General features: G+C 27.1%; 1 protein-coding gene across 3 annotated transcripts in view; it reads right to left on the bottom strand.

Annotated features, from left to right (window-relative positions):
* Window positions 1-215: 215 nt before the first annotated feature.
* LOC111632261 (alpha-aminoadipic semialdehyde synthase, mitochondrial-like) overlaps window positions 216-25,270 on the bottom strand; it is a 28,567-nt gene continuing 3,512 nt past the window's right edge. Inside the window, exons 3-18 of one of the 3 annotated variants that reach the window (XM_023376652.1) lie at window positions 21,667-21,804; window positions 17,601-17,777; window positions 16,703-16,855; window positions 16,477-16,623; window positions 14,897-14,975; window positions 13,794-13,921; window positions 13,449-13,723; window positions 13,253-13,364; window positions 12,858-12,917; window positions 12,214-12,284; window positions 7,761-7,766; window positions 5,633-5,760; window positions 5,432-5,561; window positions 5,188-5,244; window positions 1,112-1,222; window positions 216-1,043 (exon numbers count right to left, since the gene is read on the bottom strand). In XM_023376652.1, the coding sequence (XP_023232420.1) occupies window positions 923-1,043; window positions 1,112-1,222; window positions 5,188-5,244; window positions 5,432-5,561; window positions 5,633-5,760; window positions 7,761-7,766; window positions 12,214-12,284; window positions 12,858-12,917; window positions 13,253-13,364; window positions 13,449-13,723; window positions 13,794-13,921; window positions 14,897-14,975; window positions 16,477-16,623; window positions 16,703-16,855; window positions 17,601-17,777; window positions 21,667-21,804 (1,893 nt within the window). In that variant the 3' untranslated portion in view covers window positions 216-922. The remainder of the gene's footprint in view (window positions 1,044-1,111; window positions 1,223-5,187; window positions 5,245-5,431; window positions 5,562-5,632; window positions 5,761-7,760; window positions 7,767-12,213; window positions 12,285-12,857; window positions 12,918-13,252; window positions 13,365-13,448; window positions 13,724-13,793; window positions 13,922-14,896; window positions 14,976-16,476; window positions 16,624-16,702; window positions 16,856-17,600; window positions 17,778-21,666; window positions 21,805-25,270) is intronic. The other 2 variants (XM_023376653.1, XM_023376654.1) reach the window with 2 other exon arrangements.

Raw genomic sequence — 25,270 nt, 5'->3', positions numbered from 1 at the left:
ACTCTCCAGAGCGTGGCGCTGGATGGCAGAAAGTAGTTTGGCTGCCTGATGACGTTTTACCGAATTATAGGAGTTTTTTTACCATGTTTGTACTGATACCATCACAATTTTTTCGCCGTCATATAGGAATCCGAACTATAGGGGGGTCGACTGTATATCAAATTATTCAAACTTCAAGACACCATTAAAAATAAAAATTGCATTATAGTGAACATTTTTTTTTTAGTTAACTGTATAAGTTGGCGACCCCACAGAAAGCCCGTCGCGACCCATAGGTTGGGAACCCGTGCTCTACATGAAAAAGTTTCTGGTTTTTCTTTCGTTCATTCCCACCTGGCAGCTCGAATGCCAATCTTTCGACACCACCTTTACATATATAATCAGAAATCTGGGCCATAGATGTTTAATTAATGTCTCTGGCTTACGGGTACCGAGAAGGCCTTTTTTACCTATCTGTCGTGGATTTGGCCAGACTTACAGCGGGAGTGGTCGGATGGCAAGGGTTGTGGTCCAATGTATCCAGGACACTGTCCGCAAAAGGTTCCCAGGAGTTGCTTGCCCTGAGTCTCTACAGCGTCTGGTCGTCTAACATTCTGAGTTCTTTACAAAATTGAACTTTCTCTGGTTTTCTGATTCTATATAAAGCAGTGATCTGGCAGAAGAGTTCAGGTTTAAATTTGATTACTATGCAATGATGCAACAAAATGAACCAAGACCATGCATACACAGACTAGGATACTAAGTGTTGGCAGTTTTTAGTTTTCCTTCCCTGCATTTCATGGAATGCTATAACTAGAAACCTTACTTATCAATATTCAGTATGCACCATACATGTGTTTAGGTGTATTTATCAAACAACTTCCGACAAATAAAAAATAAAGTCTAATCACACATACCATTTATGAATATTCTAAAATTATCATCAAAATTTTACCTTTCCACCATTTAAATGAACTTCGTCGAAACATTCCATGGCTAACAGGTGATCTATACCGGGATCCAAACCAACTTCATTTACGACAGTTATTCCCGCATTTTCGGCTCTTAAATTTTGAGGATGTTAACACAAAATTTTTATTTTGTTTTTAAACTCTCAAGAGATTTTACTCACTCGTTCTGTAATTGCTTCATTTCGGCTGTCAAGTAACTAGCTGTCACCATATTAGTCTTGTGTTTTATGCAATATTCGGCAATCATTGGATGTAGGGAGTAAGGTAAGAGACTAAAATTAAATAATAAATTATTTTACGAATTCTCTATTTAAAAAAATAATATAGAAACATAACTTTGTAGAATGAGTCATTAAATTTAAGTTGTGTATGCATTAATTTTTTACTGCATTTAATACTATGATTAATTTGATCAATCTTTATTGTATTTTATTTTAAAAATTTTAAAGTATCGAATGAATTGTATTCTTCATTTTTAAAATGGTAAGAGATTTTTTTTTTTCTCCTTAGAATATTCAACAAAGATCGATCAGGCTACTTTACTTCAATCAAACTTTTAACATCCTTGAGCAAAACCATTCATTTTAATGCAATTTTATAATTAAATTAATAGAATTGGCAGTTATTACATAATCTGTATACATACTACTACAACAACAAACTACTACTACTACTAAACTATATGACAAGACTGTATTATCACATTAATACTTACGTTACTAAGAAATGGTTACTAATATAAATGCAGTTGGGAAATTTAGGTTTTTGGAATCTATTTTTGTAAATATTTCAATTTTATCTTGAAACTATACAATTGTTTTTGGAATAGGAATGATAAATCTTTCTGGGAATGTAGGCTAAACTATGCATATTTAAGAGACAATTGATGCATGTTAAAATTTTGGAGATTCAAAATTATATATAAAAAGATAAAGGAATTTGTGTAAAAATTTATTTCAAATTCATGTAAATCTTATTATTATGAAACTGGAAATACAGTAAGACCCCAATTAACACTGCCTTGATTAACGCTGATTCGATATAATGCGGTCTGCTCAAAGTTTAAAAATAAGCTCAAAATTTATGCTTATTCAAATTTTTGCGGCATTTCATTGATTATTCCCAAACATGAACCAATCAGCAAAAGGTGTCAATTCATTGTAGCGCTGTACTTTTCTTAAATCTATGTTTGTTAATTTTGGAAAAAAATATAACATCATGGATGCCAAAGACAATATTGACTTCGCTTGGCAAGAATTAACTGATAAATGCATGAACAAATGAACAAAGTGTGGAAGAAGTTATGGCGGAGGTATTCAAGAATTGTCAACTAGAAGAGCCTATCACTGTATCATTAGGTTGACCAAATTATCAACTTAATCAATACACCAGCACTAGGAGATGTAGACGAGCAGGATATTGAGGAGTTACTGCAGGTTTCTAGTAAGAGCCTTACCAACGACGACCTTCAAGAACTGGCAGAACAAGGAATTTATGTAGAACTGGGAAATAGTGATTCTGAAAACGAAGAACCCAAAAAATTTCTCCACAGATTTCATTAGTAAAAGTTTGGTAACGATAACCGAANAAATATAACCTTTTCAAATTAAGATAATGGCACAAATATTTTGGAAAGAAGTGACAAAAACTTGATTTTTTTTTTAATTTATGGTTAGTTGTTTAATTTTTTAAGATATATAATTTATCTCTAACTAAATATTCTAAAGATCAGAAGTATTTACTTATTTATTTATAATAGTTTTGTATTCTTGTTTATTGATAATTTTTGTAATACTTTTTCTCCATTGAAACAATATTGAATTGTTGAACAATTTATAAAATCAAATTCGTTTTTGAATTTGTTAGTTTTTACATTAACTGTAAAATAGTTTTCATGTAGATGTGACAATCAAATATCTGAAACTGTACATCTATAATTAACCATAAAATTAATATATTTTATAATAAACTAGTGTAAGATCTATTGAGTTTATTTATATTGAATACTGTTGTAAACTATTGATCTAATACTGAACGAACAATTTATATAAGTATATATTTGTTTCTCTAGTCTAGAATAATATTTTTATTGTTTTAGGGGAGAAATGAAACTTTAAAATAATTCCCCCCTCTCCTTGCCTTGTGGGTACTAAGAGGGTTTTTTTCTTTCCATGCCCACAATGAGAGAAACTGGATGGTAAGGATGGACGAAAAATCTTGGGGTTGCTCATCTGGATTTGATCTTGTGTCTTCAGAATGGTAAGTTGATGTCTTAATCTCCAGGCCATTGTTATCATAACAATTCGTCTAATTTTGAAAAACTTAAAAGACCAAAATCGGCTAAACTGAATGAAGCCTAAGATGGAAATAAAGAATGGCTTAAAAGATTTATTAGAGGGCAACAAAGGGGTAAACAATATAAATCCTTCCAAGTATAGAGGAGAATGGGTTCATCGGCATCTTTGTTTTGCATCTGCCCGGTAACTTAAACACAATCAAAGCTCTCTGTCTTGCAGTGGGCTTTCTGACCCTTGGTTGGGTCACAAAAGTTAAATAGTGAGAGAAGATAGTAGGAAGTGATCTGGTTTGGAAAGTTTGTGGGAAAAGGTCATCACTAATATCAATAACATACAAGAGCATCAAGCTTGATAGAGGTTGAGGAAGTAGAAAGAGCTTCCCCTTCTCAAAGAATGGCCACATGTCATGAGAAAGTCACAACAGGTATACCCGATACATTTCTAATAGACAGAAAGCATTACCTGTCTACTTGAAGACAGTGGCACCTCCAAGGGTTGATCTCAAACTCCACTTCTTTCTCTAGCTTCCTGTTCTCTAATTGTATAATGGTAATGCTAAATTGTAAACTAGATGTATATTGTGTGAATTCCTTGTAATGTAAATAAAATTAGTACTAGTTGTATTTGACTTAAATAATTTAATAAATCTGTAGTTTTTCTGGAGAGTCATCACTAGTCAGCAGATAACAAGTAGACTAATTATACATACATTCAGAAAATATTCACTGTCATAAATTCTATTCTACATCTAATTTTTAGTTTTAGTTTCACAATATAAGACTTTCTTAATACAGAGAATGCTATTGTTTAGAATGAATAAAAATCTGTAAAAAAACTTGAATTATCCAATATAAATTTTTTAAAAATTTACATCCATCATCAACAAATTTAATGCAAGATGTCATTGACTCAAAATACGATCATTCTGATTTTCCCATAAAATATAATTATAGACAATACCAAATACCTGTAGAATTAAAATTACTTATATATCAAAAGACTTGTGCAAAACTAGGGAACGAGTCTTTAAAATTCAGTGCAGAAATGAAGATATAATAAACTAAAAACAGAATGCAGTGTAATCCAACAACAACAATTTTATATACAAAAAAATTCCAAAGACTCACCAACAGGTAAAAATGGCAATGGTCATACATTCACTGATGCATAATTTTGCTAAAACAACAGGCCAACCGATCGAATTTCATTTGATCGGCTTTCACCAACATCCACTTTTGCCTACTGTTTTCAAATTCTGTGGTTCCCATCACATTACCATCCTCTGGATAGAAGTTCCCATTTGTGCAAAGACCCGATAAGAATCAGGTGTCGACCATTTACACTTGAAAACAATATCGTAATCCTACTAATGATTTTAGAAATAGGTAGTAGTCTAACCTGGGACTATACTGAATGCATGTACGTAAAAATCATTTCAGCTGTAAGTTCGGAGACAAAATAAATATATGCACGTGGATATATAAACATCTTATTTATCCTGAGATGAAAATCAATTTTACGTTTACTTCTATTTTAACTACAAAATCAGAAATTCAAAACAATTCATAAAAAGCCGAAGTAGATGCCAGCAAGTTAGACTATGCAATTCTAGATTCAGATTTATTTTCTGATTTAAATGCATTAATGTATAATTGCCAAATGAATAAAGTGTTTGCAAATGGCAAAAAAGATAAAGCAATAATCACGTCACAATGAAAGGGTTAACAGTAGCATTCGTCATACGCACAAGCTAGAACTTGGGATGTACAAGGCAAAAGAACAAATCATGCATTTAGTAGTACACATTCTAACTAACCATTGAACATTTTTGTTTCTTAAACTGATATTTAATAAAATTACATAGAACTAAAATCATCATAAATTCAATAAAAATTGAATTTATGAAGAGTTTGGTCTTATTCCATCCATGCCTTGCTCACCAAAAGTTTTTGCTGTGTATCTGTTGATTTGGTAAAGTAGATGTTTCATGATCAAGGCTGTGAAATAGAAAGTCGATCAATCACTTCTGAACTTTTGCTCATTTTTTATAATCTTTTATTAAATTTTAATAATACTTTTTTTCTTACTATTAAAAATATGAAAACTTTATACATTTTCGGGCAACTTTCAAAACTGTAAGTGCAATATAAAAATCGACAATCAGAGTAAGATTATGTATGTTACCTGACGACTAGAGTTGCGTCTTGAATTAAATCTTCTAAAGTTTCGAGACCTTTTGTTACGTCCAGGACGACGGACTCCGTATTTTCTTTTCTTTGTACGAGTGCCTCGCTTTGGTTTTGTAAAGCGGAAGCTGAAATACAGATACAAAAAATATTAGTATAAAAAATTGAATGCAATAAAAATGATAAAATTCAGACTTACCCACTGTGACGTGAATGGTCCTATCTCTGGTTAAATATTCCACTAGAGGACCGGATACGTAACCTGCACCGAGTACTAATACTTTTTTAATTCGTTCGGCGGCTGCCGACTGTGCTTTTTTTTGAGATCTAAAAGAAAGTTATGGCACTTGTAAATTAATCTACAAAGAGTGTTATAGAAAGCACAAAATAATAAATTTAAGTTATGTAATTTTACTGAAGTAACAGTTTCATCTCCACAAGCTAAAACTTACAAAATACATTTAATAAACAGGTCTAGATTTCAAATATAAACTAAAAAGTTTCAATAACGTTGAGAAAAATATATGTAAATAAGTTTTAAAAATTGTACTATGTTTAAACATTGTAACAGAAGTTACATTCTGATGTAAAGATTACAAAAAACCAATTAATATGAGAACTATTAATAATATTTTTTTAAGATTAGAGATTTCATATAAGATCAACTGCAAATTTTTGGCCATTATTGACTTGACCATCAACACCATTAACTATATACGAACTTCCGATGCAAACCGGAAGTCACATTATTTCAATTCAAAAATTTTCCTCTGAAACGTGTTAGATAGATGACCGACATGACTATTGTTAAAGGAAAAGTATGATATACAGGGGTAAGTCACTACTAATTTGAGGTGGAGAGAATATATTTTTAATTTATTTAATTTAAAATTGCAAGTTGGCATCATGACGACATCACAATAAATAATTCCTTGTTCTTATTTACATTCTGTATGAAAGTATGGTTAAGGTATGATAAGATTCTAGCAAGAAGAAACTGAAAATGAAATTTTTGAATAGTTGTATTATTATTTTAAAATGCATACAAGATATACTATTATATTCTATATTGAAAAAATTAAATGTGTCATGAATTTATAAATGATTTCAAAATGAATACTCTTTGCTAAGAGAATAAACATATGACAATACATAGAAAAGCTGAAAAAAAATTTCTGTATAAAGAAAAGTACTAAATCCTAAAAATTAGGAAATACAAATGACAAGCTGGAATAAAATTTGAACAAACAAAACATTCAATTAACGGTAGGAAGAAAAGTTTGACAAACTTATTTAACTATTAAAAACGTATTTATTTATTTATTCTTCTAGGAAAACCTTGATGCAACAACATTCATTTTGAGTGTTTTAAGCTCTTCATTCACCTTAATAAAGTCTATTGTACATATCCTTTTTCACTTAACAAAATTTATATTCAGAACAGAATATGTGCAACAGAACTTTAAAAGGATGACCGAAGAAGAATGCATATCGTAGAATAAAGTCGTTACATCAAGTCTTCAGAAGAATTAATAAATAGCGTGGTTTTCTACAATAGGGATGTTAAAAATTTGAATTAAATAAATTAAAATCAAAGCAGATTGTTTAATTGAAATATGTATTTTTCCAATCATAAAAATTGAAATTTATTTTAAAATTTATTAAAATAACTTAATTATAATATAATGCAAAATATATCCTTGATCTGAAGTACTGAAATTCACAAATAATTGTCTCTGTTGACACTGTAGGGCAAAATGAGTACGACCGACTCGCGGCATTTCCAAGTCCACTCCAGACAAGTGAACTTTGTCTAATCATTTGTCACATACTGTATTATCAATTAATAATGTGAGGCACGTGCTAGGGGTTCTGGGTCTCAGGGACATGTAAAATTTCTATTATGATTTATAAATAATTCTACAGTTGTGATTAGATATTATTAGTTTATAACACTAAAATTATGTGGATGAGTTTGCAACCTTCTGTGCCTAGGGACCCCAGAAGTTCTTAACCCACTACTGATTTGATATTATTTGATCAGAGTTAATCTAAATCATAAAAAGTAAAATTTTTCGGGATAAAAAAAAAAGGCATTGGCAATCTCTCGTCCAACAGACATTATGATTTTTACAAAGACATAAATTTGAAAAAATTGCAGATGAATTTTAATATTTTCAAGATTACTATTAACAATTTTATGAGTTATTCAATTATTTCTAAAATTAAAGTACTTCAGATAAATAAAATTAATTTGATATATCCTGTATAATTTTCTTGATAAACATGCAAACATTATAAAATATTAAAGATAATAATGTATTTACCCTGCTCTTCATAACATCCATGAATCCATGAAAGGAAAGTAAAGCATAAAAGTTAGGAAAGATATGTGAAAGACAATCAGTATTATAAAGTTTCAGATAAAAGTATATAATATTTCAAAAAACAAAGATGAAATAAAAATCATGCAAAGTAATAAATATATATAGTTATGAATGACCAGTTTATAAATTTAATAAGGAACAAGGAACTTAATAATTATAAGAACACAGCAAATAAATGAAAAAAATCTTAAAATGTTCATGATTTTAGTTATGATTAAATGATACAATTACTCAAAAAAATGTGTAAACTTCACACACAAAACTGATATTTAAGTTAAAATGAGATAAAACAAATCTTTAAGCGTTAAGTTAAATTCTATGCAGAAGTCTATGTATTTTAAAATTCATCCATGTTAATAATGTACATTTTGTGTGTTAAAAACTTATATAATGCAACACAACAATGAAATACACATTTTATATACAATCTATAAACAATACAAGCATTCTGTAATACGAGAGTTAATACTACTGTATGTTATTGACATTTAAAGGATAAGCTACGTCCACTGATACTATAATATAAAAGGGTTCACATATAGAAATATCTCTCTAACATTTGTAAAATGAAGTAACAATTTGGTTTCAAGATCTATTATTCAATATTATCATATGGAAAACATTGCAACTAAAGTAAGCAAGATATAATACATATAAAAAAAGTTTTAATAAACTGTCCTGAATTAGTTGTAATTGTTAAATTATTTTTAATAATATGGAAAATTAAAGATTTGTTTAGACTTCTTTATATTTATTTATGGAATAATTAAAGGTTTCCAAAACTTTTCATTTATTTACATTCATTCTACATAAATATTTGATAAAATAAATAAACTAAAATATTGAAAATATAATGATTGATACATTTTTTAATCAAATAAATAACTACAATATTCTTTTCCTAAAGCAAAACCTATCTGTAAAGCTAGCTAACTTGTTTTTAAAAGAACATTTGACATCTTATAACTAATCTCATTGTAACTTTTAAGTAACAATGAAGTTTGATAGCCAAGATAGTTAAGGCATCAGCCTACTGATATAGGAGACAATGGATCAAATCTAGGCAATTGAAAAACACCATGAATTTTTTAGGGACGTCTGTATAGTTGCCCCCATCGTGAGCATGGCTGAATCCACGATGCAAAATGTTTAGTGCCCGCAAGGATAGCAAATAAATTATCATAAAAATTAGAAAATTTCAAAGAAAATGATTTTAAGCATTTCATATTGCGGAAAGGAATATTGTAACAAATTTATCTCTTTGAATAAAAGTTAGAGCAAATAAATATTGAATTAATCAAAATAGAAACCATTTGAATATAAAATAATTACTGTATCGGTATCTTTTGCATATTTACAATATTTATTGCATATATTGAATAAGCAATCATTATATTTTTTATTCTTACACTCACAGTTAATCTGTTAGTAATTGTTCAATAATAAAATAGGTAATAATTTAGAAGCAAACGTCTTAAAATTTAACTCAAAACATCAAAATATCAATATAACCATATATACATTTCAACAAAATAAATAAAAAAATCTGACGATTCGAATTCCAAATTTTGATTCACGAGATTTTATATCATTTAAACATCTCATGTGAAATCCTAAGGTTTATAAAACTATTTAATTTTAACATACTGCACTAAGAGAACAAGATTTTAAACATGTTCGTTTCTATGACTTAAGCTACTTGCCTAATAATGATAATATTGCCTAAATGATGATAAATTTAAAATTTATCATCATTTTTTTCTTTTCTAAAATTGATGCAATAGTTATGATGATATTTTGATGAGAATTTTAAATATTTTAATTCACAAATTTACATTAATTATTTTCTTAACCAAATTTCTCAAATATTTGAAATAATACTTAATTATTTATTCATTGCTCTTATAAGAACAATGAAAAATTTGTATTAGCTCACCATATATATTGAGGTTATATTAAAATTAATCCTTGGAGAGTTTTCATATTCTGAAATAAAAGACCTTACTACTAATTTAAGAAATTAAATATTAGGTTATAATAAGTTCTTTTTTAAAAAAATTAAATGAAAAATTTATGCTTATATATATATATAATTTTAGAGATGTAATAAACAGGAAATAAACTAACTTATCATATTTAAAAACTAAAATATTTATCAAGGAGTAACAATTACAAATAAGTAGGAAATCTCAATAAACCATTTAAAACTGAAGAAGTTTTAAATATAAGAAAATTATATATGTGAGAAAATTAAAAATTAAATTAAGTATTAGACTGATAATTCTAAAAGGATTAAAAAAAAGCAATAATAAAAATGTACAGAGCTAATTTTGGAAAGAAAATTTGGGAAAAACAGTGCAATATTTTTATCAAATATTGTACTGTTATTCAAGGACAACTATAAATGGAGTAAATCCAGTAACTTTTTCACTTTATTGTTATTATTTGAAAAACAATGAACACTCAGCACTCATATTTCAACATACGAGTGACAATAATGAATATAATGTACTATTTTTCAGTTTATTATAAATTATCTTCCTCCAATATTAAGCACACTTACTATTAGATGATGTCGATAATTTTTTTCATTTTGCAGCTGTGTTGTTTATTAGAGTAAACACAGTATTTATCTATCTGATGAAAACTTTAAGCATTTCATATTGCGGAAAGGAATATTGTAACAAATTTATCTCTTTGAATAAAAGTTAGAGCAGATAAATATTGAATTAATCAAAATAGAAACCATTTGAATATAAAATAATTACTGTATCTGTATCTTTTGCATATTTACAATATTTATTGCATATATTGAATAAGCAATCATTATATTTTTTATTCTTACACTCACAGTTAATCTGTTAGTAATTGTTCAATAATAAAATAGGTAATAATTTAGAAGCAAACGTCTTAAAATTTAACTCAAAACATCAAAATATCAATATAACCATATATACATTTCAACAAAATAAATAAAAAAATCTGACGATTCGAATTCCAAATTTTGATTCACGAGATTTTATATCATTTAAACATCTCATGTGAAATCCTAAGGTTTATAAAACTATTTAATTTTAACATACTGCACTAAGAGAACAAGATTTTAAACATGTTCGTTTCTATGACTTAAGCTACTTGCCTAATAATGATAATATTGCCTAAATGATGATAAATTTAAAATTTATCATCATTTTTTTCTTTTCTAAAATTGATGCAATAGTTATGATGATATTTTGATGAGAATTTTAAATATTTTAATTCACAAATTTACATTAATTATTTTCTTAACCAAATTTCTCAAATATTTGAAATAATACTTAATTATTTATTCATTGCTCTTATAAGAACAATGAAAAATTTGTATTAGCTCACCATATATATTGAGGTTATATTAAAATTAATCCTTGGAGAGTTTTCATATTCTGAAATAAAAGACCTTACTACTAATTTAAGAAATTAAATATTAGGTTATAATAAGTTCTTTTTTAAAAAAATTAAATGAAAAATTTATGCTTATATATATATATAATTTTAGAGATGTAATAAACAGGAAATAAACTAACTTATCATATTTAAAAACTAAAATATTTATCAAGGAGTAACAATTACAAATAAGTAGGAAATCTCAATAAACCATTTAAAACTGAAGAAGTTTTAAATATAAGAAAATTATATATGTGAGAAAATTAAAAATTAAATTAAGTATTAGACTGATAATTCTAAAAGGATTAAAAAAAAGCAATAATAAAAATGTACAGAGCTAATTTTGGAAAGAAAATTTGGGAAAAACAGTGCAATATTTTTATCAAATATTGTACTGTTATTCAAGGACAATTATAAATGGAGTAATTCCAGTAACTTTTTCACTTTATTGTTATTATTTGAAAAACAATGAACACTCAGCACTCATATTTCAACATACGAGTGACAATAATGAATATAATGTACTATTTTTCAGTTTATTATAAATTATCTTCCTCCAATATTAAGCACACTTACTATTAGATGATGTCGATAATTTTTTTCATTTTGCAGCTGTGTTGTTTATTAGAGTAAACACAGTATTTATCTATCTGATGAAAACTTTAAGCATTTCATATCCTTTTAGAATTATCATCTGTATTCAATTAACAATTCAATAATTTACTTATAATTGTTTAAAATTTTAAATGAAATATTTAAAATTCTAAAATGTAATTATTATATGTATAATAAATATTAAATCATAAATGCAAAAGTATTGATTTTTACCAAAAAAAAAATATTTTATTATTGTAATGTTAAAAATATGTTAAACATTACAATAATGAAACATCCCATAATATAATTTAAATTAATATATTTATATATTAGTTTATACACTTAATTATTTATTCAATAATTAGGGATTTACCTAGCAGTCTTCCTCAATTCTGTTATGTATTCAAAATTTGGTGTAAGCCTCCCATTACTTGCAATAATTGCCTAAAAAATAAATTAATTAATATATTTATAATACAGGGTTTTTATAAATGAATGGTGCGGTTTTAAAAATTAATAATAAATCTATTTATTACCTTATATGGGCAAACCTTACAGCATAAGCAGCAGCAACTGTCCAAGTTCACAGGAATGTATGCGAGTTTCTTAATCATGTTCTTTATCAATGCTGGATTGGACGTGGTGCAACAGCAGACAACAACCTGCTCCCCTGGCCACCCTGTTTGCCAGATTTAACACCCTACAATTTCTTTTTGTGGGGTTTGTTAAAGACTGAGTTTATGTACCATTCACTGTCTGTGTCCTTGAGGAACTGTGTGATCGGATAAAGCATGCACTGTAGACCATCATGGAGGACATGCAATATTGCATATGAGAAGAATTTGATTACCATGTAGATGTGTATATTGAAGGATTGTGATTAATGCATAAAAAACTTGGACAGTTGCCGCTGCTTATGCTGTATGGTTTGCCCATATATAGGTAATAAATAGAATTATTAATTTTTAAAACTGCACCATTCATTTATAAACACCCTGTATATATATATATACATACATTATGTATAACAGGACCAAAATTGTGTTCTTCCAATGGTTTAGTTGCATCAGATTGAAGCTATAATAAAAAAAACGTAAATTGATTTGTTTAAAATAAAAATATTTCAAGAAGAAAATAAATAATAAACCATAAGAAATTCTAAAATTGTCAGACATTCTAAAATTTATATACTACTACTTACTGAAATTCCAATTGGAAAGCATCAATTAATTAGAAAATAAGAATTTTTCTATGTAATATTTGCACAGATTAAAGAAAAACTTTAAACATTTTTTTTCAATACAAATTTCATTTATAATACAATTTATAGTAATTTATTCAGTTAGTAATAAATTAATTAAATTATATATTTTATAAATCTATTAATTGAATAATTAATTTAAAATACTTACAATGTTAGTCATATACGGAATTAACAAATTACCAAACCAATCTGTAGCTTCCCTAGGAAGTTGAGTGGGCATATTATCAATTGAGCAAACAAGAACACCAGGCCCTGCAAAACTATAAACCAAAATTAATTGAGAGTCTTTGCAATACAGCAATTTTGACAATTCTTTTAGTGTTAAAACATTTAAATTTATTAACCTTTCACTATTTTTATGTTGATCGGCATCATATAAACAAAATGGTGTATCTATTGTCGTGCATTCAGTCATAAATTCAATCGAACCACCAGGATCTGCACTTATATCGCAAATAGCTAGAAGTCTATGAGGAAGAGCTGGTGATCCACTACTCGTTGCAAGCCAAGGAGTGTATGATGGCTGAAGCAAATATTTTGCATCTGGTATTGTCAATAATTTTGGAGAATTTACTGCCCAGTAAATTCCATTTACAATCACTGAAGCATAAGGTGCAATCTGTAATTATTTTATGTAAATTAGAAAGTGAAATATTAAAACTGAAACTAACTCAAAATTATATTACTACCATTTTAGCAAAATTAGAATAGTAACGTTCTGGAAACTGTTCATATTCTTCAGGATCGAATTTACCACCTTCTTTCCTAACTAAATGGTCATCTCTGCTGACAACTGCACCATATACTTTACTCATTGCTGTAAAATAATTTAGAATATATTATAAAATTTATGTAAAATTTAGATCTATATGTCTAATACTTTCAGCATACTCAGCACATTTTATATTATTCACATTCATATCATAAAATATTCTTAGATTATACATTCGTTAGTCCATCAATATTATATAAATTAGCTGGTTTAACTTACATTTATAAAAATATAACCTTTTCAAATTAAGATAATGGCACAAATATTTTGGAAAGAAGTGACAAAAACTTTGATTTTTTTTTTAATTTATGGTTAGTTGTTTAATTTTTTAAGATATATAATTTATCTCTAACTAAATATTCTAAAGATCAGAAGTATTTACTTATTTATTTATAATAGTTTTGTATTCTTGTTTATTGATAATTTTTGTAATACTTTTTCTCCATTGAAACAATATTGAATTGTTGAACAATTTATAAAATCAAATTCGTTTTGAATTTGTTAGTTTTTACATTAACTGTAAAATAGTTTTCATGTAGATGTGACAATCAAATATCTGAAACTGTACATCTATAATTAACCATAAAATTAATATATTTTATAATAAACTAGTGTAAGATCTATTGAGTTTATTTATATTGAATACTGTTGTAAACTATTGATCTAATAGAATCCTATTATCTATCAGTATAAAATTGAATATTTATTCATTGAAATTCTTTAGATCATAATAAATCCTTAAATTGGAAAATAAATGACAAAGCATCAAATATTTTTGATATTAAAAGTTTATAAACAACAAAAATGATTGCATTTTATGGCATAAATTGTTTTTAATATTTTGATCTATGTAGACATACATTAAAGAATATGTTCTGTTTTATCATCTTCATATATATACTAAGAACAAAAATTGCTTTCAAATGAATGGAGATGGGTATAATGCTGGTTAAAGTTAAAACTGATGTTTCTAATTTATCAAATAAATATATATATAATAAAAATTAGTAGAAAACTTACACCCATGTTCGGCTACTTGAGGTAAATCTGCTGGATTAACATATTCGTATGGCAATTCCTGAAAAATATCTTGAGCACCCTTTAGAAAAATACAAAAAAAAAAAAAAATAATAATAATTATTATTATATTTTGATTTGATAATGTACTGAAATTTTAATATAACTAAAATTATAAAAGTTCTAAAAAATTTATTTAATGTATTTGAATCACATGTATAATGTTTTGAAATAAAATTTTCTTCATTTATACCATCATATTCTTAAATATAATAAATATTGCTTTTAAACTTAATCATTTAAACTAATTTAAAGTAAATTATAAATTTAGTTATTAATTTATCTTTTAGTTTTATTTATTTTAATATCAAATTCAAAATCAGAAACTTATCAATAATTTGTAAGATGAAGCATTTATAGATAAAATGCTGCCTTACAATTGTTAACCATAATTTTCAAACTATTGTTCATTAAAATATTGAAATCTATCATACATGTAAACATGATTCAAGTATAATTATTATACAGTAAAAAAGTTTATATTACAACTGAAATGTGATCAAGTTTTTTTAAAGTTGTTTCTTTGTTTAATTCATACTTTATAAATAATACTCAAGAATAATTAACTGTTTTATTAGTGAATTTTACAATTAGAGGTGCTTTTCTTAAATATGTTGTAAATTTTGAATTAAATCATTAATTTTTTATTATAATAATCATGTTTATCTGCATAAAAATGATAAATAATCAGTAAAGCAAAAAGATATTTTTAGTTAATTTATAAACAGTAAACATTAAATTCAGAAGTGAAAATAATTAGTCTTTGTATGATTACAATAGCAATGAAATGAAATCATAAACAGGTATTCTCTTGTACAACTAAGCATCCTAGAGACAGAATGTATACAGTAATACCCCGAACTTACACGATAGGTGGGACCGAGCGATAACCACGCAAGTCGAATTTGCGTAAGTCGGGGTATAATTTCTCAATTTGTGTAAAATCCAAGTCAGATGTATGTAAGCTAATAAATGTTCTTGTTAATCTCATCTTGTCTTTTGATTCATTCACGGTTACAAGAAATCACCATATAGAGTCTCTCAAGTCTCCGTAGATATAACAATAACACAAAATAAATTGTAGCTATGTGTCGATTCTGCGCTACACGTCGAAACATGTAAGCTGAACAATAGTGTGGGGGGAGTGAGTAATCAAAAGTTGTATGGCGCTCAAACAAAAGACAAATCGACGAGATTTGAAAATCGCATAACTCCGGGTTTGCGTAAGTCGAGGTATTAATGCATTCAGGATCCAATGTTTATAAGCATGTGGCATGAGAGCAGAAATGATATATATATGTATAACATCACTCATTTCACAATAGAATCAATCTCCGATATGTGTTGAAAAAAGAAATTGAACATATTCAAATAAAATAAAGTGGCATGTCCAAAAACATTTGACATTAACAAAGAAAAATTCTAATTTTTTTTTAGCCCTAAGTAATCAACATAATAAATATTAAACAAAATTACTTTTACTAGGATCAAATTCTAAACTCAAAAAATAATAATATAATTACCTGAGATACATTTCCACTTCCAGTAAATACAAAAGTAAGAGGTCCTATGGAACGAGGCATCATTCCTAAGGCAATTTCGTAGCCACAATCACGTATTGCTTGGATGGCCATACCACTATTACGATAATTATGGGCAGGACCGATATGCTGAATTCATTTTAAAATAATACATTTTTAAAAATATTTTTATAAATTAAATTATTTAAGAATTAAATATATAATTTACCATGAAAGGAGTGTGATGTCCTAATGCCAATAACCTCAACCCTAAACCATGAAGGATGTTAATAAAACCTGCAACACCTGCAAACATTCCAAATGCAACAACACGCTGTCCTCTATTGTCAACCATTTTCTCGTAATCAATCAATCGTATGTTCTGAAAATTGAATGTTATAAATACTTAAAACATCAAAAATTTATAAAATTTGAACATCTTGGATTTTATTTATGTAACTGAAACATAAGTTACATAATTTTTTATAAAAAAATTGAATATTTATTCATTGAAATTCTTTAGATCATAATAAATCCTTAAATTGGAAAATAAATGACAAAGCATCAAATATTTTTGATATTAAAAGTTTATAAACAACAAAAATGATTGCNATTAATAATTAAACATAGAGTAATTTAGCACTAGAGTTAGGATTTAGGCACCATCTCTTATTAAATTTAATAATTATAATTAATATTTATTAAATAATTTAGAAAAGTTGTGGGTTTGAGTCCCTCTCTGGGCCAATTCTTTTCTTCCAGAATTATTCCAGAATCCTTCTGGCATGTAACACCTACTTCTAGTGCCAAATTATTCAGAATTTAATTATTAATAGTAGCAGTAAAATAGCCCAATTTCATCCAGAAATCATTTGGCTTTATTTAGAGACATAAAAACTATGTAAAATGATTTAGCAATAGTGTTTTTCATTTTCATTAAAATTTAACATCAAAATAACACATTTACATTTTAAAAAATTATTTTTATTAAAATAAAGTTTTAATTTTGTTTAAATTATTACTAAAAGTTCTTTTTTTAAATGTATAATTAGAAAAATATAACATTAAAGTATAAAATATACATTTTAAAATCATAGTAATCAAATAATTAAAATTTAATACTTTACCCTTTCTAAAATGGCATCTAATAATGGCATATTTGCTTCCTGAGCTTTAATAGTGTGTGAAAAAAATGCATAGGTCTTGTTAGGAATTAATGTATCAATAGGAACTTGTTTAACACCAATGATCAAAGGAGCTTCACTGATATCTTCTTGAATAATTGCCCCTGCATTAATATAAGCCTGTAATAATCATTAAAAAAAATATTAAAATTCAAAATAATAGAACTATTTTATAAAGTAAATATATTGCTAAATAATTATGTTAAAAAATTATACATCATATCTTTAAAACTACTCATTTTTAAGGAATAAAGTTTGAAAGTCATAGTTTCCATTAAATATTCTGTATTGACATATACAAACATAAATTTTGACTTTCAAAAACAAAGTTTATAGTATAATACATGATGCAAATCTTGCACGTCTGTTGTTATTACACTATAATTAAAGGATCTAACATTTCAATCATTAATAAATTTTATTACTAATAAATTTGATAGGTTAATTATTTTTTAAAATCTTTAAAAACTTATTCAGACACATTTTAACAATTCTTTTTAATGAACAGATGAAAATTCAAGTTGAAATCTTACTAAAAATTGTATATGTTATTGTGTTTTTTTCAATTATAAGCTTGAAATAATTTTATTAATTTCAAAACATTTTAAAAATTTCAGTATACAATATAAACTACAATATAATTTAAAATTTCATAATTTGTGGTTTCTTAATTTTAAAATAGTAATTTCTTTTAATTATTTAAAGTTGACATACTTTTCTTACATAGGAAAAAATGTTTAGTAATTAGGAAATACAAGATTAGAAGAGAAAGTGATTTTATATTAAATAAATAAACTGCTAATTGGGAATAATAATCCCTTTCGGAAAATGAGTTCTGATAAGTCAGGTATAATGCTTCGAAATCTTACAGATTGTCTAAGATATATAAAATTAGGCTATTTTGAAAGATTTATAAAATAGATCTATATAAGGGCTATGAAGGTCCATCTCTGCAAACTCGTGACTGAATCTGCATAGTAATTTAAAACCCTTAGCTCTTCAAGACAGGACTATATATGATAACAGAATAATAAAAGTAAATGGGAAAACAATTTAACAGAAGTTATAACTAATTTTTAAGATCAAGACACGAATAGAGCTTAGATAATTTTGAATAAAATAATGCCTCAATTAATAAAAAAAATTTTTTAATTCAACAAATATTTTTCTATGGACATTGTTAAGCATGAAAAACAGCTGATTTACAAATTTTAGAGAATGTTAAAAATTTGAAATTGATGTTTTCCCCCAGGTAACCTTAAAAAACACCTCCACGGTCATTTTTTGACCAATCACCTCTTTCCTTTCTGTTACATATGACATAGCTGGGAAAGTAACAAACAGTGGTGTACTGGAAATAAAAAAAAAATCATCACAATTTTTTAACGAGCAGGAGTACAAAGCCCCCTACTATCCTTATAGGTATATATAGGTATATATTTATACCTATAACAAAAATAAATATAATTAACATATATAGTAGAGTCTCAGAAACTCAACTCTAGATAACTCTACATTCTGTAAAACTTATTGTGTCATTCAAAAAAGAAAAAACACATGTAATCTAATTTATACATCTGTAACTTAACCTTAGAATCAAATAAGTTATCATTCTTCACCAGCAACACTTGATGATAGCATTAAAAATCTATGTTTTAACAGAGAATATAACCCTTTTTCCAAGGTGCCACTGTAAAACACCATGACACAAAGGTTACTAACTCACTGAATAGTCAATATTTTTTAAAATTAAAATTTAACTAAAAATAGAAAAAGTCACTAATGGTATGTATTTAATACATATGTGAATTTGCATGTGTTATATAACTTTATTGTGACCCTAAGAGAGAGAGTAAATCAATTATAACCTTTTAATTCAAAATCGAACTTGCCCATTGAGAACAAGCACGATTTTAGAAAGGCCAAGGTGATGTGAGGATCCGAATTCGGATGTGTTTATATCATTTCACATTGTAGCTATACTTTCGTTTAATAACTGTCAACTTTTACATCTGGGAGCTAAACATCTGCTAAGTTCTCAGACTTAATAACGATGCTTTCTCATCACCTTTCGACCTAGTATCACGATCTTAACAGTTCAACATTAGACAAGAACAACAAAGTGAGCAGTTGTCGCCCGTCTTTCGAAAGAGAAGTTGTCACTCGTATTTTTGTCCTAAGTGTCTCCATATTCGGATATCTGTGAATATATCATTTTATTCTACGTGTTATATCCTACTAAAATATCATCGAAACCCATCGTAACATCGTCGAACACCTTTGCGAATACTTTACGTTCTATCATTCTTACGGATACTTCCTCTACCGGATACAAGAACTGACATCCCGAACTTTCTTTCCTTCACCCACAACCCAGAACGCTCGAGACTCTCAATCAAGACAGCAAAAACAAAAGGTATTTATTGACACGCATAACTTATGTAAACTCTCTCTCTTATCGGAAAGCCCAAAACGTAATTAATATCCTAAAATCTAATCCCTATCATAGATATGTATCTAACAGCAGCCCGAATGTATAGCTTATCATTACCCATTAAACAGTTGTTATGTTAAAAAGGTCTCTGAGTAAGTCACTTCCAGTGTGTTGTCTCTCCTTCTATCTCGACTCTGATTGCTCCGTTACGCGACCACTTGCGTGACCTAAATAATGCGGTTTCCGTGTCCGCCGAGACGCGGTGGTGTCATCCTGACACGGCACCAAAGAGGTGCCGACCCTTCAGTCACACATGTATAACACCTTTATGAAAATTCCACTATTTAAACTAGTATCATTGCTATGTCTCTGTTAATTTGTTAATTTAGCAGGATTCTACTATGATTGGCAACATGCTCCCACCTATGAAATAATGATCAAATTTGATTTGTATTTTAACACAATCTTGTTGCTCTCATTTTACTGTTAACACAGGAACTCCATCCATAAAACTCATCATCTCAGTCCACATTAAAACAAGTTTGCAGGACTACTGTATATTGATAGCATGATTATGTTATACATTGTACACATAACAGTATATATAGATAAATAATAGAATAAATATAAATTGTATAAATATGAATGAATAATGGAAAAATATTCTTAAATATTAATGTATTTTAACATAAATGATTTTTGCCTTAAGTCAATATTATGTGATAGGACAACCTCACATGAAAAAGTTAGGTGGATGAAAGTATGTTGTTAATATCTAGAAAAATGATTAAGTGACGTTGGTTTATCAAATTTTAAATTATATTTTAATTAATGATGTCTACAGTATACAGTATGTGTTTTGTAAATCAGGGCTTCTTAAACTATGGGTTGCGACCCCATTTGGGGTCGCGAGATTTTAATGCAAAATATTGAAAATAATTTGTGAGAGTTTGAAAATGGCACGCTTTGTGTCACTTCTGGTGCAGCGAGACAACGATTCAGCAACACTGATTGTAGTGTGAACTAGTGTAGTGTTGTCACTCTGTATTCAGTTGTCTCTGTTCCATTGTAACACAAGAGTGAACTGTGGTAGTACACCATTATTGTTTTTGCAAATTTGTATATATCTTCATTTTATATATATATTTTTTTTTTTTTGGGTTGCGAAAAAAATCACAATCATAAATGGGGTTGTGAATAAAAAAAGTTTAAGAAGCCCTGTTGTAAATGGTTCTTTTTAAGTGTAATTATTTACATTTCTCATTTACTATAGTCTAAAGAGGGCCATCATTGACAGCATGAAATGTTATGTAGTAAATGAAATAAGATTCTTTTCAAAAAATATTTCCACACTTAAATTAGACTAGATTTTGCATTGCATGGAAAGTTTTTAATAAATGTGAAAACACTAATACTTTATGACAATAATTTTTATAAAAATATCTTGAAGTCTGACTAATTTATTATGATTTCAACTGTTGTTATTAAATGAATTGATTTACTAATAATAAAAAAAATATACAAAAATTTCAATAATAATAATGTTAAAATATACTCAAGGTTTATAATTCTTACTTGCATTGGATATGCTCGCCTATTTGAAGGTTGAACAAGAACTTTAACACCTTCTTTTACTAACTGTTTAACATGAGCAGGAGCAAGAGGTGCCCTCCTTTCCCAAATGGAAGCATCTTCTCTTCTAATAGCAAGAACCTTTAATATAATAAAATTTTATTAATATCCAAATATTCATTTAAACATGTATTTTTAACAATGAAATATTCACTGATATGCATTACTTTGAATTCAGATTATTACAAAAATTTCTATTATCGATTAAATTTTCATGATGCAAGCATAAAAAATTAATATTTAAAACAGATCAATAGGAAAACTACAGCCTTCTGAAGTTAAAAAAACTGTACATGTAACATCTATGTTGTTACTAATGTGGAGAAAACCAGGAAAATTCCATGTGGCCAGCCCATTGGCGAGGTACAAACCCACAACCAACTAACAGTGCGAAGTTTTTTGAATTAATGATTGTGTTGAAAATGAAAAAACTTTTGTTCAAACAATTTCATAAGATCATTAAGAAACAATTCATAATAATATCGTAAAATCATCATTAACAGATGATCAATATATCATTTGATCAATATCAAACTAACGATTAATATAAATAAATGATTTAAATAATTTAATATCATAATATCGACTAATAGGTAACTGTCATTCAAAAATATAATGGCGTATTAGCAATTTTAGATAATGCCAATACTAATAATAATGTAATTATATAGAAAACCAAACCTGATATACATTAATAAATGATATGGCTAATGATTAAATTTAACATGAGATGGTGACTTAATTGACCATCTGATGTTAAATTTAATCGTAGTCCAAATTACTTACTATCTTAATAATTAATTAGGCATATTATAGTTCAATAAGAATCTGGCTGTATCATCTGATTACTACTAACAACAATGATTTCAGGTTATACATGTGCATTTTTATAATATATTTTAATATTTAAAAGCTGTGTAAATTTTAATTTTCTGAGAAAATATTAATTTGTAAGTTTTATTAAACTTAACTTTCATTCTAGTCATTTTTAAAATGAAAAGCGAAATATTAGCAAATACAGTAGAATGTCAATTATCTGAAAATCAATTATCTAAAAACAATTAACTATTGAATTCAAAGAATACTAATTCCAGAAATTATACAGTTGTTACATAATAACAATTATTTGTGATCTTCTGTTGGCCCGCTATTGAGCTATAAGTACTTATTAATGCTAGTGTTAAATTTCATTTATTACAGTACAATAAAAGCATGATTAATGAGTCAAGGGGTTCGAATGCATCAAATGCTTCATTGTGCATGAACAGAGCGAAGCATTTTATTCATTAGAAACTAGGGATTGTATACCGGTTTACCGATTTACCGATAAATTGACAAAAAAACATTCAGTAAACTTACCGGTAAATTTCAAAAATTTACCGGTAATTCGGTAAATGAAAAATCCATACTAGAAATTTCTATGTAGAAAATATTGTGTTTATAGATATTTAAATGGGCTAAAGGGACATTGAAAAAAAAAACAAAAAAACAGGTAAGTGTAAGCAACAATATATCTCATTATTAATTTTATGTGAGATAGTTTTTGTTTAATTTTAATTTAATGACCATTCGTCCAACAAGTGTTGAATCAGAAAGGGTATTCTCGGGATCTGGATTATTTTGTACAAAAATTAGATCAAAATTAGGAGATAAGACTATAAATAATTTAAGTTTCTTGAGAAGTTAATTTTAAAAAATGGTAATCAATAAAATGGTATTAGGTACAATATATTATTTCTGTTGTATTTTTATTTTTCTGTATTATTTTATTTCTGTTTATTTTTATATTTATTATTATAGTTTGTTTAGAATAACACTTTAATTTTTATATTTTTTATATTTGATATCTTTGAAATAAAAACGTGAAATGGAAATCATAATGACTTATATTTTTTATCACCTTAATTTTATTTTTCAAGAAAAAATTTACCGGTAAACCGGTACTTTAATTTTCATTTACCGAATTACCGGTAAATGAAAAAGTCGGTAAATTTACAATCCCTATTAGAAACAGCATTGAATGCTTAAAAATGCAATCTAAAGCAATTTTCCAACTCTCATGGCAATCAAACAAGCCAGAGATTTAGCAGAGTTAAAAATAATAATAATAAAACGAAGCCAAATTATAAGCAACTTTTTTCAAAAAAAAATCTGTAATAAATAATTTTTATGTGAGTACTGTACTTTATTTCACATCAATTTTACTATAATGTACTTTTTCTTTGAATTCAAAGTTTCATCAGTACAGTGTATACTGCATTGAAGCACTAGTGCTTGTTTTTAATAAATTACTATTTTTTCAAAATATCCTATCATCTGTGTGTATTAAATTTTTATGCCTTAATCTTTCTGTACTAGAATTAAAATTAATATTTTTTAGTTTATTTGAAGGCTTTTTATTCTTATCCTAATAAATGTGATCAGTTACCTGAAATTGTCCAACTGTAATTATTTCAAATATACAATGCTCTACTGTGTAATGATTACTTGAAAAAGTTTACTAGAAATTTACATAATCCACCCCTAATAGAATTTATTTTAAAATGTTTACATTTTAATTCTATTAGATGTGGATTTTTTTAAAGTTTTAAACTGGAGATAAGTCCTTTATATAAACAGATGAAGTTGAGACATTTTGCTAGAATAGTAACAATAGAAATTGGGATTTTTAAACAAGTTATTATAATCAAATGCATGAAAAGTTAATTTAGAGAAATCTACTTATGAAAAATAAAGGTCTTTTTAATAGTAATAGTAACATCATTGTGCCCCATCATCAAATTTTTAATATTAATACCTTTATGTAACTAAGAATAAATGACTTTATCATCTTCACTTTATTACAATTCTCATTGTTGTCAATCGATTCACTGCAATGTCTACATAAAATTTACATGCTGGATAATGTCCAGTTACACCTACTGTTGCAGTCAGACCCAAACCAACAACAGTTTATTTTATTTACATCATTGACTAAGATTTTTTGGTTGCAATACTGCCCATTTTCCTTCTTCTCAGTAAGCTGTGATTGCACTAATGTGCAATCGCAGCTTACTTGGGACAGCTTACCACTTACTTAAGGTTAAAGAATGACATCTTGGTTTGAGGCTTTCTTTAACCTTATTCAATTACTGTAATTTTGACTGCTTTCATATAATATGTTATCTCTTTTCCCCCCTCTTTACTGGATTATCACAAACTAACATTTCCATATTTTTTAGTTAAAAAGTTGCTAAAAATGAATACAGGCTTTATTTTTGTACAATGGAAAATCTTGTTGCTGTGTAACTTCAGAATGGTTTCCTGACTGATGTGAAGGATGCATTTTGAAATAAACATGGAAGTAAGTTATTTTGGAAATAACATAGAGGTTTGCTATCTGCTAAAAATAGCAAGTGCTTTAGTAAATCAATAACATATTTTATAATTCTGTTAAAGAATATTAAAGTATTGTTAATTTATACTGTTTCATTTTTGGGCACAAGTTGTTTTGGAAACAAACTCTTCATTATCTAAAAATATAGTTTAATATATAAATATTTAGTAA

The sequence above is a fragment of the Centruroides sculpturatus genome, unplaced genomic scaffold, assembly GCF_000671375.1.
Source record: "Centruroides sculpturatus isolate CEXI.00-Female unplaced genomic scaffold, Cexi_2.0 scaffold821, whole genome shotgun sequence".
Lineage (NCBI taxonomy): Eukaryota > Metazoa > Arthropoda > Arachnida > Scorpiones > Buthidae > Centruroides > Centruroides sculpturatus.
The sequence above is the reverse complement of the archived record's forward strand: the minus strand, read 5'-3'. Positions and strand labels throughout refer to the sequence as shown.